Raw genomic sequence first — 19,444 nt, 5'->3', positions numbered from 1 at the left:
GCATCATACATAAATGCAGCATCTATTTACATCCCCACAGGGTTTAGGAAATACACTCGTCCGATTTCTCATTTATTAATGAAGGTGTTCTGCGTAACTACTGTCCTAGAACCAAAGCGTCCAACTTTTACAGTCATTGCATGACATTACTGTCACCGAAAAACCGGAAAAATAACTCAAATGAGAGGTTTAGAGTAAACAAACTATTCCGATCAGACGTCATGAACATATAAAATGTCACCTGGTTTGGAAAGACAGACAAATACCAGTCAGCTTTTTTGTCTATGAGGCTCCACAAGGTGCCCTCAAGACGTATGTTGAATTCCGGATCAGACAAATTCCGACGCCAAAGATTAATTCAATTGACTTGGTACACTAGTAAATGTAGAGTTGATTGAATAGCAATTTCCTTACAATTTATTTTTCCCCCTTTTTTACAATTCTCTGCTTATAAATCATGAACGGACCTACCGTCAGAAAAAGCAGTATGTAGTTTGATCACAAGGCATTTATTTGCCTACCATATTCGAACTCAGACAATAAAATTTGTGTAAAAATATGTTGAAGATTAATTTGAATCCAATTAGAACTTAAGGGTTACTTTTCATCGCAATTATCATCCATTTATCAATTGCCAGTTGTGCGAAAACACTGCATACTTCTTATTGCTTTTCTTGCTTATATTTTGGCTTAAAGCTCAAGCGCCACAGCCCAAAGTTTTTATTTTTTTGATGTGATACTAATTATTTTGCCCTTTCTTAATTTTTATTGGGTTAAAACCATTTTATTTAACCGTATGTCCCAAATACGTGTGACGTATGGGCTCAGGTGGATTGGGGGGTCACATACATGTGACACATGTAGGCAACGGGTACTGTAGGTGAAGAGCGGGAATGCGTTTAACGTGCTTAGAGAAGATTTTTATTCCATGCGCGTTTTGGTTATCTTGATAGCCTTGTCCACGATAAGGAGTAGGAGCACAAAAGAGATGGTTAACTCCCACACAACTGTGCATTCTCATGAGGATGAAGAAGGCGCGTTGAGAATTCGTATCCCACCACCTTTCACTTTTCATAGGCTTGAAAACACAAGCAAGCAACCGCGTAGCGGTGCAGAGGGGACACTGGTGTATCGAAACCCTTTCCCCTCATCTTTGCGCCACTGGTGCGAAATGGGGCTAAAGTGACAGCGGGTCGTAACATTGCATTATCCTACTGTAAGAGGAACAATAACGCCCTATTCCTTGAAAGACAGCCACGCATGTTTAATTACTAGATTTCTAGAAACTCCCTTTACCGTTCAGAAGAAACTTATCAGGCACCTTTGTCGAGGCACTTTTTAACACTGTACCAAGCTGACCTAGCTTCCAATTTCTCTAGTTAGTAGTGGGTAGTTATTCAAATCACTTTTAACGGTACATCATGATTAAATGAACCAAGAATATAATGAAGGAAAACATACTTTAAAGTGAGTCTGCTTCTCACTATGTGGTTTGCAGCACTGGTGATCGTGGGACCCCATAAACACAGTTGGTGTTTCATTTATGAATGCATTCTCACATGTAAATGCTAATCATTTGGTACTGAGTGACAGCTCTCCATCTCTCCTCTCAAATGAATCCCTCTAGTACCACGCATGTGACTGCATTCACCAACCAAAATGACGGTAGTGATACCAGCTTGCTTTATCTAGAGGGTATCGTTGGTAAAAAACACAGTATTTGGGAACAGGCTGACCTGGCAGTAGATGTAGGGGGATTGGCGGTAATCGTTGGGTATCATCGCTAAGCTAATTAAAAGTGCGCAGAAAACTCTCGTTGATGTCACTAACAATGTGGGAGGTCTAGATTTAACTGGTCTCGATGACTGAATAGTAGGGTGGTAGTTGAAAGCCCTCTTAATTCCTCAACTCCTTAGTGGACCTCACAGAAACGCTGATTGATTGCTTAACAAGCAATTGCTTCCGTTTGGGCGATTGGTTTGGATTCCTAGTCCCCTCTAATCGGTAGAGACCACGTGGAATTTGATAAAGTCTTCATAAACTTTAATCCATCACAAACGTACAAGTCTATCCTGTGCTTTCACGGCGTGCACAATCAGTTGTCCACGAAACTATGCAGGTCGAAGTCTAACTGGCTTAGGCTTCGAATTTTGGCAAAGACCTGCTGATGACACCTAGAAACGAGCATGGAGATATTTGTGTCACAAAATTATCCTTAGAATTATATTCAAGTATCAATTAACCAATTAGACCAAATGTCTAACCCCGTTTTCAGCAGACAACAATCATGTCTGGATTTACTATGGTTATGTTTACCAAGGCAAAATTTTGGAAGGATCAAATTGACCGTAACCCGAAAACTACTTTCTGAACCGAGGGGATAAACAACACAAACACGACGCGCGGACCACCCGGAAAATCGCTGTGGGTGGCTGAGGGATAGGGCAAGGAGAGAGGGGAGGTGTTAATTCTGCTGCCGCTGCCGGTGCTGCTGATGGTACTGATGCTGCTACTACCAGCACCGCTAGCACAGTTATCCCCCACCGATGATGGGCGTCCGATCTTGACCCAGGTGTCAATAAAATTACAAGATCAGGTGGTCATTAACTTGTCCATGTGTGTCCACGTGTGTGCCCCGCCCAACCTTCACTTCATCCATGCACACACACACACAAACACCTGGTGGGATGGAGGACCCTGTGTAACACATTTTATGGAATCCCATTTATGACATTCGTGCAACAAAAAAGTGGTGGTGGTGCGGACACTTAGCACGGAGTGAAGTGGGCTGGAGCGAGGAGGAGTGCCCTCGTGGGAAAGGTGGTGGGGGAGGAGGGAGGAGTTGGGTGGAGAGAAAATAATTTAGTGAGCATGCATTGGGCAGGTGGTATCAACTGTCCACAATCTTTGTGCCTTCTCGCATTGTTCATTGTACAAGACGATAGTCCCTTCTCACGTGACGTCATAATAGGCTGATGGCACTAAGTAACTGGTTTATCTACACCTTTTTGAAACTCGTAACTCAAAACTTTCGCAGGGAATTAATCCATCATGCAAAGCTTACATTTAAGTTTAGCGATCGTAGTCAGACACACTCGGAACCACTTGTCAAGTGCATGGGCAACGAAACATGCATGTGGGATTGCTGATTGCGAGTAATGTGTGTCCCGTTTAGAGGTGTCCAACAGACGAGACCGTTTCGACCTCGTGGTTGCCAGCCTTTATTAACCTTTCACAGAGGCTTTTATCTCATAGCCAGGTCATGTACTAGAAATGGTTATCACCCAATTATGGATAGCTTTTTGTAGGTATGCAGGAAATTGCGTATTCTGGCTAGGAGAAGAGGGCAAGAACTACCAGACATCTCTTCCGAAGGTGACCTAACTCAAGCTGTGCTCCACAGGAAGGCTGTAAGGTTGTGATGACCTCAATCCTCTTGTTAGAAATTGGAGCGACAATATGAGTACTTCGAATACTAGTTTTCTCACGAATTAGAGGCTTTTGAAACGGTACCCATAAGGGATTTGCATTTAACCTAAAAGTAAATTTGGTCTCTAAACCATATAATTAGGTATTTTTATGGCAATTGGCTCAATAACTGTAATTCGTATTGGAGTAACCACGTACCATTTCGCACGAAGGATACCACGTCTGGATTCCCTCTAAAGCTGACCTATTCGAAGTATGTTTTTTCTTGCCTTGGTATAATATTATACCATGATCAGTAATGTTATTGCTTTATAACCTTTCCATAAATATTTGTCCCTTAACTAAATAATCACAGTCCCATTGTCTTATGATTAATAATAACGGCTGCATGGTGTTAGAGTTAAAAGTAAGTTGATAATTTATTATCGTATAAAAAATTACACCAGCTCGGCGGATAGATGTGAGATTTGCCTATGCCGGACTTCCTACTTGCAAAAAATTGCGGAAGACGTCCTAATAGACATCGGTTTATTTACACATTCGCTCCGCTTCCTCCGAATGGGGAACTCGAAAGCGCTGTAGGAAGGCAGAATGGGTGGTAGTGGTGTTGGTCTTAGTGCCGGTGGTGGTAGTGTTGATGGTGTTTACACCGCAGCATCCCAGCTAACTATCGCTACTTCCGTTTGGGCAGGGAGAGAGTGCCTAATTTCCGGTCTGAGAACTAAACGCACACAAATGACAGACCGAACGAACAAACGAACTAGCGAGAGAACAACGTACTTGTACCAGCTGTTGCTGAAGTGGGATACATACTATTAATCTCGCGCACAGCTTACTATTCCTCTTGCGCTAGGGGAGCTCTCTCTATCTCTCTGTACATGTATTATAAGAATCGAGAATTCCTCCCTATCAGAGTCCGTGAATTTAATCGACTTTAGCTACATTTTATTCGAATCCTTTGTCTATCTTAGCAGCTTTGGAGTCGTTCTCTTTTTTCAAACAGTTTGCTAGTTTCTTTTTATCCTTTATCAGCAGAGTAGCGCAGTATTCTTGTTAAGCGATCCAGCTAAAGCCCACTCCATTTATTTACAAATAATAATATTGACCATTTTCGGGACTATATCACCAATTATTTTAAGCACTCCTAAGCTAGCTAAGTTAAAAATAATTCAATTTTAATTTGTGCCTAAAAAGTCATAGTTGATAAATTTTTATTCATATTGGTAGCTAACTGCTCATAGGTTTCATTTTAATGCCTTGTCAACTACAACTCTGAGACAGTAGAGAGTCCATTGCTCAAATATTTACAGAAAATGCTATTGGAGGTTAAGTGTGGAGTGTATCTGTATGTTAAAATTATTGCTAACTGGAAAACAAATTCATGTGTACTTGCTCAATTAGCCACGCAATCGGTGTCGATAGGATGGCCAGGGACACCCAATAGCCACTCATATGGCGGCTTCTGTCATTGACTGCCTGTTTTGTTTGTTGGAGATTGTTAGCTTGGCATTTTATTGTCTAAGTATTTTAAAAACGTGCATTTTTGATCAGTTTGAGGGTCTTTGGAGATGTGCGTATCCCATACATAAAAATGTGCATTTTAAAATCCATAGGGATGAAATTCGAGTGGGAATTGGTACTTGGTAAAGCTACAAGGCTGAGAGTAGAATGTAATCTTTGTTAATCTTAATCCTTAAAAAGAAAGAGTAAACAGCCATTTATACTTTATTATCTGTTAAGTTGAATACTACCCTCTCAACCAAAGTCATAGATAGGTGACGTATGTTCTCATGAGTTTATGATAAGCAACCACATCAATTGGCAACAAAAATTGACTGAGTATAAGGTACTAATTTAAAAAAAATTTGTTTACGGCCCGAATCTAGTTTAATTCATGGTTATTAAGGGACTCTATTAGACAATTCTTCTCCGAGGTACTAAAGGCTAACGCATCAGACTAGCGAATGGTGAAAACAGTAGGAGAGCTTGTAGCAAAATAGGTAAAGCAAAAACCATCTAGTTCACTCACACTTTCAACTTAACAAAAATTTGACTTAGAGGAAATTACTTTAGCCGCAGTGGTGAAACCGCGAATTCCTCACTTCCGCTTCTAACCCTGCTGACAGTACACAGTTCCCCGCGTAGTCAAACACTAATTTCGACTCCGGAAGTAGTGTGAGTGAGCAGTTTTATTTATTTAACACATTTGAGGTGCACAAAACGTGGTCGAGCACACTTGTTCACGGTGATATTCTGAGAGTACGCATTATTTTACCATACTGCAGTCTGATAGGCGATGTTTAGAGCTCCGTCATTTTCCCTTAGACCAAAACGCTGCCTAGAAAACTATAATGTAAAGACTGCAACAAGACTGTCTAGATTATTGGTGTCACTCTGCAGAAGTCAAGTTGTTTATAATTATAAACGCTGGGTGTGTAATAGCATAAATGACATAAGGAGAGCACTAAGCCATCCGCATGAGGACTGAACCTCAAAAAACCCAAAAAAAACTTATGCACCAGCGCATGGCAAATGCGCCCTTGTAATGCATTAGCCCTTTTTTGCTTTAGCTAATTTCCCGGTGTCCTTCGTGGTCACTCATCTGTTTCAACTGTAAGAAGCCCTCCAATAAGTTGCAATTAACCTCTGTGTATTCGAAGAGTAATCCCGAATGCTGGACAGTGGTCTACAGTAGGCATTCTTAGCTTCCCTAGCGCTCCCGCCAGGAGCACTTGCTTAAGAGCAACACGTAGAGTGTCGTATGCTCAGATCATGGTCAGGGTCACTGAGCTTATAGTAATACTAAAAGTCATTCTAAATGTGCTCACCTGCCTCATCTCTGTGTGATAAAGGCGTGGATGCGTGTTTTGGGGGAGAGAGGGAGATGTGGAGATTGCCTTGCCTACACTTATCACGCATAGGCGACCAATGTGAACATGCTGGCTGGTTGTTAGTTGGCTTGCCCTGGCTCCAACACGTGTACCACCACCACCACCACCACCGCTCACAGCAGCTTCGTTTTTTCTCTCTCTGTGGATACATGCTGGGAGCACGAATAGCTCCCCTCCTCCCCTCGTTCGTGTACTCAATTCGCCGACTAGTTAAATATGTGCCTTAGCCGTTTTGAGCTGGTCTATGGTCAGTCGTGTGTTGACCACGTGCGTAAACAGTAAACAGTAAGCAAGTACGCGTCCTCATCCAAAGGAACTAAAATTGCTTAAGGCGGGGACTTCACTCACAAAAATAACGCCTTGAGAGAAGCTATTAAAAGGTTAATTAAGCCCGAAATTAGTTCGAAACAACGATTCGTCGAATTGCTCGAAGTAAAACTTATATGACCCAATCAGGTTTACACACATCGTGGTGGCTCAACGAAACACTCAGAAACTGATGGTAAACAAAAGTCTAACATTAAACGCTGAATCATTTAGATATCTTACAGATATAACATAGACGTTTGGTGTGTTTAAACGGTAGGATTGATAAAGGTCAACAAGTTTTTCTAACCAATTAAGAAAGTATCAATATTATCAAACATAAGATTTATCAGAAAAATTGTGAAAACTCAATATGAGATACCTTAAGTTTGCTAAGATTGTTGCTTTCTATTTTAGGTAGGTTGAAGTAATTGTAAATGACCTCAATAGTTTTGTAATTTTGCAAGCGCTTTGCCAAAAATTTTGGTTAAGAATTGATCACTCCCCAAGTTATTCCCGATTTAATCGGTCTCTTGCTAATCTTATTTCGTCCAATAAATAAATAATACAGGAAAAGAGTTCCAACAAAGCGGACGATGATGAACTTGGGATGTGTCGAGGCAAACTCATATTGTATCCTCCCCTAGGAAAGTATGGTTCACCATTAACCTTCCCAAATTGTGCACCTTATACGTTAAAAGCTCAATTTAATACATTTCCGTGATTACCATTTGGCCAAATGGTTCACCGCCTACCTGTTTTCTCTTTCTAAACTACCTAAACCGTTGACACCAATAATTTCCTCTACGTACGCACACATACACGCACCTTTCTGTGTTTATTGGTTGGTTAGTGGCTGTGCGGTGGGCCAACCAGTAGCAAGTGCACGTACGCACCTATGCACGCACACACGATGCGCAAACCACTACCCACATGCAAGTATGCACCCCTCTCCCCCCCTCCTTCCTTCCTCCCTCCACATGCATGCACATACGCGCTACACACATACACACGCACGCATCTTGCGGGGAACGCGGTAGCAAGTTAGCGAGTTAGCGAGCTACCTACCTACGGATATACAACAGTGTGCACGCCGAGACCTCAACCAGTTTCGCATTCTACCGACAGCATGTCAGACATAATGCTCGCAGCGGAGTACACCCTGCGTAGAGCTCTGCATGAGCACGCTGGTGACCTCGTGGTCACAGGCAGCCCCCACCTCCTCTGCTCCAGTCTGCCTAAGCATTGGCGCTCCAATAAGTCCCTACCCACTCCCTTTCGCGTGGTCAGTCTCGTCCCAGTGCCCGATGGTACTAGGGTTGTGCTCAGTGCGGGTAATGAGGAGCGACCCTTCGCAGAGCTCAAGAATGCAGTCGCGGTAATGCAAAACCAGGAGGCCCGTTTCAATGATCTGCGATTTCTAGGACGCAGTGGAAGGGGTGAGTTAGTCACATGCCATTTTGCTTACACATACTTGATCTTAATACTCTTCCTGTTTGTCCTTTTTATCTGTACACGAATCATGCCAATAGCTGTTACGTGTTTCAGCCATTCTGAAAAGCAAAGTTGTGCTAATTTGAGCTATGAGTTTATTTCATAGCCTAGTTGGCCTGTTGTTTTATACTAATGTCACAGTGGCTATATATAAATAGGTAGGCGGAATAGGGATGTGCTCCTGACTCAAGTTTATAGAGCCGTTTGGAAGCGGACGGTGGCAAATTCAAATCTAAGCGTGAATTCTGGATAACATTTCCTAAGAGTTTCGGCCTATTTTAAGTAGATGATGGGTGGATTTAAAATTGTTGTGAATATATTCAGATCATTAAGCACCTTGAAGTTACTGTGTAATTTAGGTGTTTATTAGCATACTATATTTATCTTAAAACATGGTAACGAAACAGGTTATAATATCAAGCCCAGGGATTTCCAGGCAGGTTAGCACAGATGACATGCCTAAAATTACTTCCATACACCTTGTTCTTCTCTTATACTTAAAAAGACTAGAGTTTTAATTTGAATAAAAGATCATCTAAATCACTATAAGCTTTCAAGACAATTTTACAATGGCAGATGTCAGTGTCTTTACGCAAGCAGCATTCCGCAGTGAAGTCATGCCGATTTATAGTAACGGAATAAAGAGACCCTACCATGCAACAATACTACTTCCAATCACTCTTAGAAAACCTAATTTGTCCACACCTAATCTCATTTGTCTCTATTAATGAATAAAAAGAGGACCTACACCCATAGCTCGCCATGTAGAAGATTCGATGCGTATAACGAGCTTTTGAAATTTTATCTTACCTTAGAAAGATTTCTCAATCACATCATACAGGAGTAGTGCGCAATCATATTGGAATTTAAAATCCTTAATGGGCAAATACCAGACGCTGTTACTGGCACTCGACTCACTCACTCACCCTCCCTTGAAGTCAGCCACCTGTTTAAGCCGGAAGTCAAAACTTCGATACTGAGGTGGTAAAAGCCTTTCCCCGTTAGGGAGTACCGCATTGTCTAGGGATCCCGCCTGTTGCTAACACCTTCTAATGGGGAGGCGACAGAAGGGGTCCGCACATGTGAGTAAATACAAACTGTGTGCCCTGGCAACCACAGACACATGGACAAAGGGAGAGAGAGATACAATCAGTAATTATGCCTGTTTTTTGACCCCGGGAGAGCCCCTTCCCTCACCGTTGTGTGTGCATGCGTGTGTACGATTGTCTGAGTGCGGGTGCAGTGACACCTGGGTACTTGGGTAAATACTCGCTCGTTTACTTCTTGTCTGAGGCCTGGCTTATGTCCACCTATGAGGCCTGCATAAGGTTTATTGTGCTGGAGGGTAGGCGCAGGAGTAACTTTAATCGCAGCACGACTACAGTCTGACTATCAGCTAGTGGCATTAACGCCACCTTTTGGGTCATTTGCAGTTTTACTTTTTGGATATGGGTGCCTTCAAAAGTGAGCACTGAAAGAACTCCGCTCAACATAAAATAATATTTTGTATTCAAGCCCTTTACATTAACCAGACTGTTTGACTTCAAAATGGCTGAAAGCTTCCTAAGTCTTTTGAATTGGAGAGACGCCTATAAAGTATGAAGTTTGATATTTAAATATTCAAATGCTTAGTTCTCATTGGTGTTTAGCCAAGAATAGTAATACCCCCAATTCACACCAATGCTTGGATGGATACATTCTGATTCAAGCACATCCTTAGTTTTCACTTAGCTTCTTTTTACAAATTTTATTTTTTAATAGAAATATTTTGCTCAAAAGTTTAAGATGCATTTTAAACCTTTTCAAATAGTATTATTTTAACCGCATAAGCCTTGAACAAGAGATCAAAGGATTAAAACTTAATTCTTTGCAGGCTTAAAATAAGTTTGGGACTTTTAAGATTTATGCCCTATCAGTGCATTAAAAGCTCAACAATTACTAAATAAAGACACATAATTAAATAAACCTTTGTAAAGCTTAAAAACGAAGCACGGGATGTCGCGAACGTTTAAAAAGGCCATAATCATAACATGTGACAAAACACCGTCTAAGATTAAAACCTAGACGGTTTGTCAATCGGTCCAAGTCAGTAACCAGAAAACTCCACTGATACTGCTGAGTTGCCAGTTTTTGTGCATATATTATTTTATAGTAATCATTAGGTTAACTACTGCACTTTATAAGTACCCCCACTTAATACTCTACCCGATCGCGAGCACTTTTTTGTCCATTGGTATGAAAATAAAGGGGAATGTCCAATCACTTTTGCCTCCGATAAACACCGCGATGTGTTTTGCGGTTTGTGGTTTTTGTGGGAATAGGTGTGCGCGCTTTAGGGCGACCAATCACGTGTTAAACGCGTAGATTTCCGTTTGCGGTTTTGTGTGCGCACGTCCGTGCGTGCCTTTGTGTGTATGGTTTGCGGTTTGCGCGCGATTAACTGATTGGTGAGAGACCAACCCGCTATCAAAATGTGCTGGAGTTAAGAGCTAGAGCCCTTTGTCTGTCAATGCTTTGATTGCCATTCGAATTGTTCTGCATTGTTTGAATATCCTAAATAACCGGAATTAGAAGGATGAACCACAATAGGAACAAAAGTAGGGATGTCCGATTTATTCACTTTCTATTAAACTGAAAAGGTAATAGAATAAGATAGTCTGTTTATAAGGGACTAGAGTTGAGGACGACAATTTATAAAGTCTACCTGCCTAATTTATGTCAACAACAACGCCATCATATACCAATCTCTGGTCTGTCCGGATAAGTATGCCTGAGTCATGCAAACATACGGATGAATACGCCTGCGCGTATATATCGGGCCTGGCTTTCAAACTGCACCTCCCTTACTGGCATCTTTATTTAGAGGCAGGCTTACCTTCAGCGGCTGATTTCTAAAATTAAACAGAAAATTAAGTAATTCCGGACTAAAACTTCTTCCATGGAAAGAAAAAGAAAAAGGAAAGATTTCAGGTAGATTGGTAAACGGAGAAGCTGCACCTATTGCGACTTCCTCTGTAATAGAATGAAATAGATCATTTGTAGTCAGGTTGAAACACTAAGCGCATGAAAAGTTCTGAGGAGTTCTGAGAAATCGTACATGGGCAGAAACTGGTTAGATGGTGTACGTGAGTGGATGAAGTGCCTGTTTTGACGGTTGTCTATCTCCAACGAAGACGGGGCTACTAATTACCACCGTGCTTATTTTGTGGCTTTCTAAACTTCTAAGAACTCGCACGACTGATAGTGAAAGTTCAAACCTGTTTCTTACAATCTCTACTTTTTCCAGTAGTCGAATTAGGTCAAAAATACAATTGTATTTTTGGTAGTTTAAATTGGTAGCAGACACGTAACTTTTTAATTTTTAGGAAGCACTTGAACTGTATTAATACTGCTCTTTGCAACGTTTAAACACCCTCCGGTGTTTAGCTTATACCTGAAAAACCTTAGTGGAGAAGGATTTAGCACAGCTTTTGAACCGCCCTTAGACATCCTACCTGTTTCATTCGATGTGCTCGTGAATAATTGTAATACATTCACTATTCCACCAAAAAATGTGCTCCTTTTAACATTTTGTGACAAATTATGGGCTGGTACAGATATTCCGTTATTTGAATTTTCATATCGTTGAACAATTGGTGTAATGGTGGGTCGGAACCCACTGTAACCGGGAAGTCCACAACTAGAACTTTTGCACCATTCAAATGTCATTCCAGTAGGTAACCGAATTTTTTACCACTGTGAAGATTTTGAGTTTTTATGCCATCAGAATTTTACTATCACGCACTATTTCACGCATTCCACCTCCTATTGTTGCCTGCTGGCTTGAGTGACGGCTGGTGGAGTAGACTTTCTTACGACATGTCCCTACTGTTGATTAAAAAATTTAAAAATCAAGGTGTAAAATAAATCTCCCTGTTTTATTTGAGCGCCACTACCAGAACCTCCGCAACTCTGTTGGAATTGAATCAAACCTATGTCTTAAAAACTGTGTGCTTTACTCTTTTCGTATCTTAGGCAAGTCCTTCAACGTGACAATTACTGTGGAAACGAATCCGCCTCAGGTGGGCACCTACTCTCACGCAATAAAAGTCACAGTGGACGGACCACGGGTGCCACGAAACAAATATGGTGAGTTAGGTGTGTGTGTGTGCGTGACCCACAGATGGCTTATGTTAAACCCACTAAAAGACGCGCCAGCACTAGATCGACTGATTTTTGGCGTTTTGGAAGGGGAGAAGAGGTTGGCTCGGGTTACCGTTAAAGAGACTGCGTATCGGATAGCAGTGGTCACACGAAACCGTTTCTTACACCCACCCCCTCCCTACACACACGCAGATACCCACTGCTCTGTGCACACAAATACGCCTTGCCACAGAAAACAGTAGATTCCAAAGCGCTGCAATAATTGCTACTCTCCACAGCACGCCAAATGTCACAGGCTGGAGATGTGTGTTTATGCAGCTAATCACTTGCAAGCATTGGGGAATGGGAATGGAAATGGGGGATGGAGAGAGGTAACCTTTTATTACGGAGGACGTGACACCTGACTGGCACAGGCGACCGCAGCGGTGTGACATTAGCTTTGCGGCAACAATGGCAGGACCAGTGGCAGTGACTGTTGCACAAATTACCAAGAGGCATTTAATATAAACATAGCACACATCTTCCCATGAGCCACTGACGTACTTCTGAGTAGTACATTTTGCCATTTTAGGCACGCCTTCTCCCAGTTACCTACACAGTCCTTTGTGTTCTTTAATACTGTAATTTAAAATTTTTGGAAAAATTAATTGGTCTCGGGGATGGAGCGATTCCATGTAAGTTCGCTTGTGGCAGACACTACCTTCCATTGTTGCAATGGCATAAAGCCATTAGTACTGCACAGTATAGTGTTGGACATACTAAACTAAAATCATTTTAAAAAGGTTGATGTCAGTGCTTCTTCCACAGGCTTTGAACTGTGCTGCTACAGGGGAATATAGCCGAATACATGACCAATGTTTCCACAATGGAGAAATAATGGACGGGTGATAGAGGGTGAGGGTAATGGATACTACCTCCTTGTATCAGCTTTATTCACGTCAATTCAACAAAATGGGTTTTAACGCGTGGGAACACAAAGACACTGAGTGAGGCATCGCCTTCTCCCCAATACACCGCAAATTATAAACCAAACCAAGCTCTTAGCCCCAAATGCCAGGAGGTGTTTATGCAACACTAATCACAGGCACACACACACACGCAAACTCGCAGGCCGTAGTTTTCTAATTCATAAATGTTTACCCATTTCCTGGAGGTTGGGAGAGAAGAAAATGGCTGGTGCTGCTGATGGAGATGCACATAACGCATGACACCATTAAACGGCACGACATGGCTGCTGCTTCTGCTGCTGCCACTACAGTTGCGGTGACATTTTCTTTGCGGCTAAAGCGTGACTGTTGCCGCGGTATGGGGGCACGCGGATAATGTAAACACAACCATTCATTGAGGACTCTGTACAGAGCGCAATAAACGAGGCCAAGCCACTGATTTTCCACCGACTGGGAAAGTTAGTGCCGGGTGCTGGTGCCATCCGCTCTTTTCTCCTATCTCTTCCTCAAACCAGGACGGATGCCTTAACTAACCGCATCCAAATACAAACAAAAATGTTCATTTAGGAGTCAAACCTCTTTCCAATCTTTAACTAGTCACGATTTTAAAAACAACAAGATTACCTGCTACAAGTATGCGCCGATTTGAAAGACCATTATACTTCGAAGCTTCCGCCTACCAAATCCTGCAGGCAGTCTCTGTGTTAAACCCAATGTTAGTGGATGTGGGGAGTTTTGGATTGGCAGTAGTCCAAATGCGACAGTACTCCGATTTGAACTAGCACAGAAATTTCCCATTTTCTCATTGTATCAAACTGGAGAGAGGATAAGAATTAATTAGAAAAGTCGAGGGTTGAGTTACTCTTTCCCTGTCACAGACGGATGAAAGAAGAGCGAATGAACTGAAAGAAGGAGGTTTGCATGTGTAAAAATCTAAATTACATTGTCAGTTGCAGTCTGTGTACACGCAAGCGATTCGCATGTGCTCCCACCCCAGCACCCCAAAGGCACCAGTTGTAGTTGAAGAGCCACAAAAACCATTCTCCTCGCTCCCACCTCACTTATCCCTATCCCACCGTTGTCGCAGGGAGCAACATCTGAATTATGTACACGAGCTATTGCGTGTGTGAACAATTGACGGAAGTCTTAAAGAGGCCGCGCATTCCTGATTCGTCCCGAAAATATGCATTGAACAGGTGAGATAAGATATGAGGTCAGGCTTCTGAATTCGTAAAACACGAATACAGTAACTCTGCTAGCGCCATGTGGCACGTCTTTGCTCTAATGATAGGCATTAATAACTGCTGCCAGTAGTGCCTTTAAACCACCAATAAATCACAGGCTCGTTTGTTAAGATTTCCCGCGTGTGTGTGTGTGTGTGTCTATATCAAATGGATTAAACCTTTTCCAGTCCGAATTAAACGGGGAAAGACGGGAAAGAGGCTGGAGCATGTGTTGGTGGGCATCAAGTTGGTTGTCTACGCGTTTCCGCCTGTTCCACCTTCCATCAAACCACCACTTTATCAAGCGGTCCAGGCAAACTAATCTCCTTCCTGCCATTTCGGACGCGCTCATACGCTCACAGATCCACCAATCAACGGTAAGCACCGTGTTAGACTGGATTAAACGGTGGTGGTAGTGGTGGCACCGAAATCATGATGACACGAGAACATGTGTTCATGGGAATCAAGACGCTGGAGGAGGGTTGATGGAGGGGAGAATGAAAAATCGAAGTTTTTTGGGGTCCTGCGCCAACTGCTAGTGTCAGGGGGGGTAATTAGCGGAAGGCACGCACACCCAGAGGAGGGGATATTTTGATATAAAAATATTGGTGACGTGGGCGCGCTTATGCCAGGCACTGCCTGGCAGTGGCGGTGGCAGAAAAATCGAAATTCCGACCAAAAGAGACTAACGCTGATTCAGCATAGCGACCAAAATCACTACAGGGATAATCGGACCATAGTTTAAACTTTTTTATAAAGTCTTGACTTTTCAGTGCCTTCTTCCTTTACCACCGTTATAATCGTAGTCACAGAGCATTGAGGTAAAAAAGCGAAATGCACTATCAGATTACAGTCCGATAACCTCGTGGTTTTGCGTGGAGCACACCGCAAACGAATTCAGGCAATCCAGGTGACTAAGTCCAACCATGTCTGGGAGTCACACGCTTGTCCCATGACTTTTTCGGATTTTGGGGATTCAATGACACCTAAGTCAGACAACCATCACAAGCCGGTTAGTAATTTTTGTCCTGCAGACGTGTTTGTTTACGCAGGTGTCAAAAATGCATTGAATGATTGCTAAGATCACAAGTCAAAAAAATACAGATGATTAGGTATGCTAATAGGTGGGTGTTCAGATATAAGCGGGGATAAGTGGAATTCAGGATGAGTTAGTGGATTCGTGGGTGGAAGATTTGTTGGTTTGTCGATTGAGTGGAGAGGACGGATAAGCGAATAGATAGGTGGATGGATGAAAAGATGGATGGGAAGACGGATGAATGGGCTGCCTGATGGGTGATTATAGATGATTTGATGGAGGTTCTTGGAATAAGTGGATGGATGATTGCGGTGACTGCGGTAGCAAGTGCCTGAGTCATGACCACTACTGCATCGGCTTTGAGTGGGTAGGCATATGGTGACCATTTACAAAATGTGCCGTACATATCTCCCCATCATCTTTTCGATTCATGCATCTATCTAACTCACTCATTCCCTCATGTCTCTCCCCACCACCCTTCCCCTTCCCCCCAACGATTATCATTTTGTCCTCTTCCGGTCTAATTTGGCGCATAAGGGCTCGCGGCAGATGGTTTTTTGACCACTCCATCTGCCTAAGTTGGTAACACTGCGCTTGTCCTCTCGTGGGAGCTCATTATTCTCTGATCAGGGAGCATTATCACCGTTGCTAACACAGTGGTAAATGAACTTAAACCTAGTGACCGGTACTCTCATAATTTGTCACGAAGATCATGCTAGATAAAACTGCATCATGATTCATGATTTACCACAACAAGAAGATGGACATGCAACTTGAAATGATTAAGTTCTTGGTTTATTATACCTTGGGGTTGTTATTGCCAAAACGGCGCCGAACGATACGCACTTGTCGCCAGGATGTAGGAATGAGTGACATGCGGGTCTCAACACAAAAACCTTCCTCCAATAGAGACAACAGTAGCAGTAGCTACAATGTGTGTTTACTTCGCCTCTGTTTGTGGTTTGCGGCACTTTCAAACCGCAAGCAGAGGCGCCGATCATCGCTTTGCAGCATAAACACACTGCCATTACATTACCCACCAACTCAAACAACACATCCTCCTGTCAATGATGTTTTCGAGGCGACAAAAGCCAAGTCATGTGAGCGTCTATTCGCCTGTATTTTCACTCCCCACGGCTGTGTTTGAATGTTTCAGCTGCGGCGAACAGAGCACTGAAAGTGGAGCGTGAAAAATCCTTTTCTGTGCAAGAGAGACTTGTACGATCCTATGGAAGCTCCCGAATTGCTCAGCCACTCATTGATCGAGCTCATCGACTCCTCGAGTCATCCAACAAGAGGAATCCTCCCAAACGCAGCTTCAAGACCACTAGTGATCACTTTAGAGATCCTACAGGTCTAATTCGTGAGTTCTTGTTTCTTTTCCCGTGTTTTCACAACTAGCCTTTTAAAACTATCAACAAAGTCAACCAAGTCAGCCCCAAAACTTCCAATTGGTTTGTTCACGCTGAAAATGTTATTTCTTTTAGCCCCTTGCAAGCGCTCCTCTCAGTCTCTGCCTCAAAAATCGCAACATCTTCCACCACTGCCTGGGTTTCTGACCAAAGAAGACATTCTACTGCGAAATCATATGTTTCAATCATTCGCTGCACCGCCACCTCCACCACCCCCACCACCACCTCCACTGTCCTCCCTAGACCCCCAACTTAATTTTCATGCACAGCCCACAGCGCCTAGTTTTTCAATGCCAAGTCTGCTATCAAGAGCGACCCCACCCCCACCACTACCCATGACCTCTATGTCAAGTTTGATTGGCGCACTGGCAGCGTCACTGGCTGTTCCACCACCACCACCACCACCTCCTCCACCACCGCCACCACCCTCAATGAACAGCATCCAGGATTTGTCGTTAAACAGTCGAGAGGTGAAATCTCCCACTCCACTACCACCACCACCAAAGTCAAAAACTAATGGAAACATTCTGAGTGTTGAACGATTGCTGAGTGGATCGAATCCGATGACGTCTCCACCAGACAAGAGGCAGGAAAGTCAAGCTTCTCCATCTTCCACATCTTCTGCCTCCTCTGCTGCAATCTCTCCGAAACTGGTCAACTTCCACCCACCGATGCAAACTTGCGTATCATCACCACCAGTGGCAATGACATCGACTTTTGACACGGCTTCAGTACTCTTCAAGAACCTTCTGGCTGCGGCAACTTCAACGTCACCACAGCAGACACTGCCACACCGAGGTTTCATTCCACCGCCACCATTGACGTGGATGAAGTTACTGCATCGAACAGAAGGGGCCCCCGCCACCAACGGTGCGGCCCTAATGATGAATCGGCTATTCGGTGGTGGAGGTGGCAGTGGTTCAGGATGGTGAGAAATTGTGGCTCCGAGTAACAAAAAAAGAGGATAAATATTCCACAAATGTGCATTTATATGACGTGCTTACTTACCTCTTTCTCTCCTCCACTCAAAAAGAAACCAACTCTAACGAAAAAATGTATTCGTATGCCTGTGAAAATTGCATTATTTGAATAGAGTAATCTTTCGTTGTTTTGGTAGAGACAGACCATTAGAAGGAAGTTTTATTGCTGCGAATTGAAACTGACCGAAAAATTTAATTTAAAAGGGCTAAGAGGTTTTGTTAATGATAAGATGTGTCAGTAAATAATGCTGGGGAACTCGTTACTCCCACTGTAAATAGAAGTAATGTAACTAAATAAGTTCGTCCATCTACTACCATGACAAAGAAGTGGTTGCAAAATGATTTGCAGAAAACTGCTCGTTGAACCAATCAGCATTAAAACCCATAATGCACGGGGAGGGGCTTGCGAATTCCAATTGTATAAAATGCGCTACTTCTAGAGGCAACAAACCTCCTTCGTTTGCCACCTCTGGTTTTGTCTCAACTTGGTTTACCGAATGACTACATCGCACTTGATTGCTCAATGCTAACACCAAGAAAAGGCGATGATCATAGCTTAAAGAGATATCAAAAGGGGATTACAGCGAACAAGGAAGTATGCCCCTCCCCTCTGTCCATCTCTCAATGCAGTAATGTTCTGTGCTGCCTTATAAGGAAATCACTTTGTTCCCATTGAGCGGCTAGTCCTAGGATCGGTTTTTCCCAAACTCTTTTGAATTATATCCAGCTGCATTGATTATGCAATTCTTAGATGTAATAGTCTAATGTTTTAGTAGACTCTTTTTCTAGTTAAATATAGCCATACTACTAATGTGAGATTTCAGTAACGAGATGTAAATTTAGGTAAGTGGACGGGTATCCTAAGACCGGATAATAGTATGCCGCATTAGTTAAAAAAAAACTTAATTTCGCCATTCCTGACACCATCTATGCGCGATTTTTGTCTTTCACACAGAGTGGATAGCTTAACACGTTTGGCACCAGCGTCACACATACGGCTGAAGTGTCCGCATACTACACACATTGGATGGAGTGGTATTTTGGAGGCGTAGGATGGATAGTGATCAGACCATTGGGGGTTAATCAACCAAGGATCTGCTTATTCTATTAACGAGCGCTATACTTCAAAGGTCGTTTCATTGCAGGTCAATCTCTTAGCAATCTACGAACGTGACGAAAGTGGGGGATAAAGGGATAATCTTTGAAATCTATTTTCATCTGTTGTTAATGGATGTGTGACTCACCGGCTTAGCTTCAACAAATATCCCCATTGATGTAGATGTCAATGTGTTTCTTCACCCTTCACACAGATCTTAAATCAAGTAGCGTAAATCACTTTTACCAAGGAATTTTTTTCTTCTACCTCGTCCCCTCAAAGTACATACAAGTGAAGTGCTAAGTAAAGATGAGTCCGGGTTAGAATTAGTAAAGCACATAAGATTGAATCACATCGAAGATTCAACCGACGACTTACCTTGTAAAAGTTCAAATTTAATGTAGAGGAGTAGGAAAACACATTAGAAAGCCTGACACATGTCTATGCTTCACGAGTCCCTTCAAGTTACGAGTCAATGAACTGAATT

At 42.7% G+C, this 19,444-nt stretch overlaps 2 protein-coding genes across 2 annotated transcripts; both read left to right on the top strand. All coding sequences in view use genetic code 11, as the record gives it.

Moving 5' to 3' along the window:
• Positions 1-7,755: 7,755 nt before the first annotated feature.
• Positions 7,756-14,755, top strand: EGR_01216 (Runt-related transcription factor; the record flags this gene model as incomplete). Its single annotated transcript, XM_024490465.1, has 4 exons — positions 7,756-8,065; positions 12,135-12,248; positions 13,417-13,566; positions 14,622-14,755. The coding sequence occupies 4 exons, from the start codon at positions 7,756-7,758 to the stop codon at positions 14,753-14,755; spliced, it is 708 nt and encodes a 235-aa protein (XP_024355284.1).
• A 1,579-nt stretch (positions 14,756-16,334) lies between these two features.
• Positions 16,335-17,813, top strand: EGR_01215 (hypothetical protein; the record flags this gene model as incomplete). The annotated part of the gene is made up of 3 exons (XM_024490464.1): positions 16,335-16,569; positions 16,626-16,832; positions 16,957-17,813. 3 exons carry the CDS (start codon positions 16,335-16,337, stop codon positions 17,811-17,813), a joined length of 1,299 nt encoding a protein of 432 aa, XP_024355283.1.
• Between the last annotated feature and the right edge of the window lie 1,631 nt (positions 17,814-19,444).

This window comes from Echinococcus granulosus (genome assembly GCF_000524195.1).
Source record: "Echinococcus granulosus chromosome Unknown EG_S00004, whole genome shotgun sequence".
Taxonomy (NCBI): domain Eukaryota; kingdom Metazoa; phylum Platyhelminthes; class Cestoda; order Cyclophyllidea; family Taeniidae; genus Echinococcus; species Echinococcus granulosus.
The sequence above is the reverse complement of the archived record's forward strand: the minus strand, read 5'-3'. Positions and strand labels throughout refer to the sequence as shown.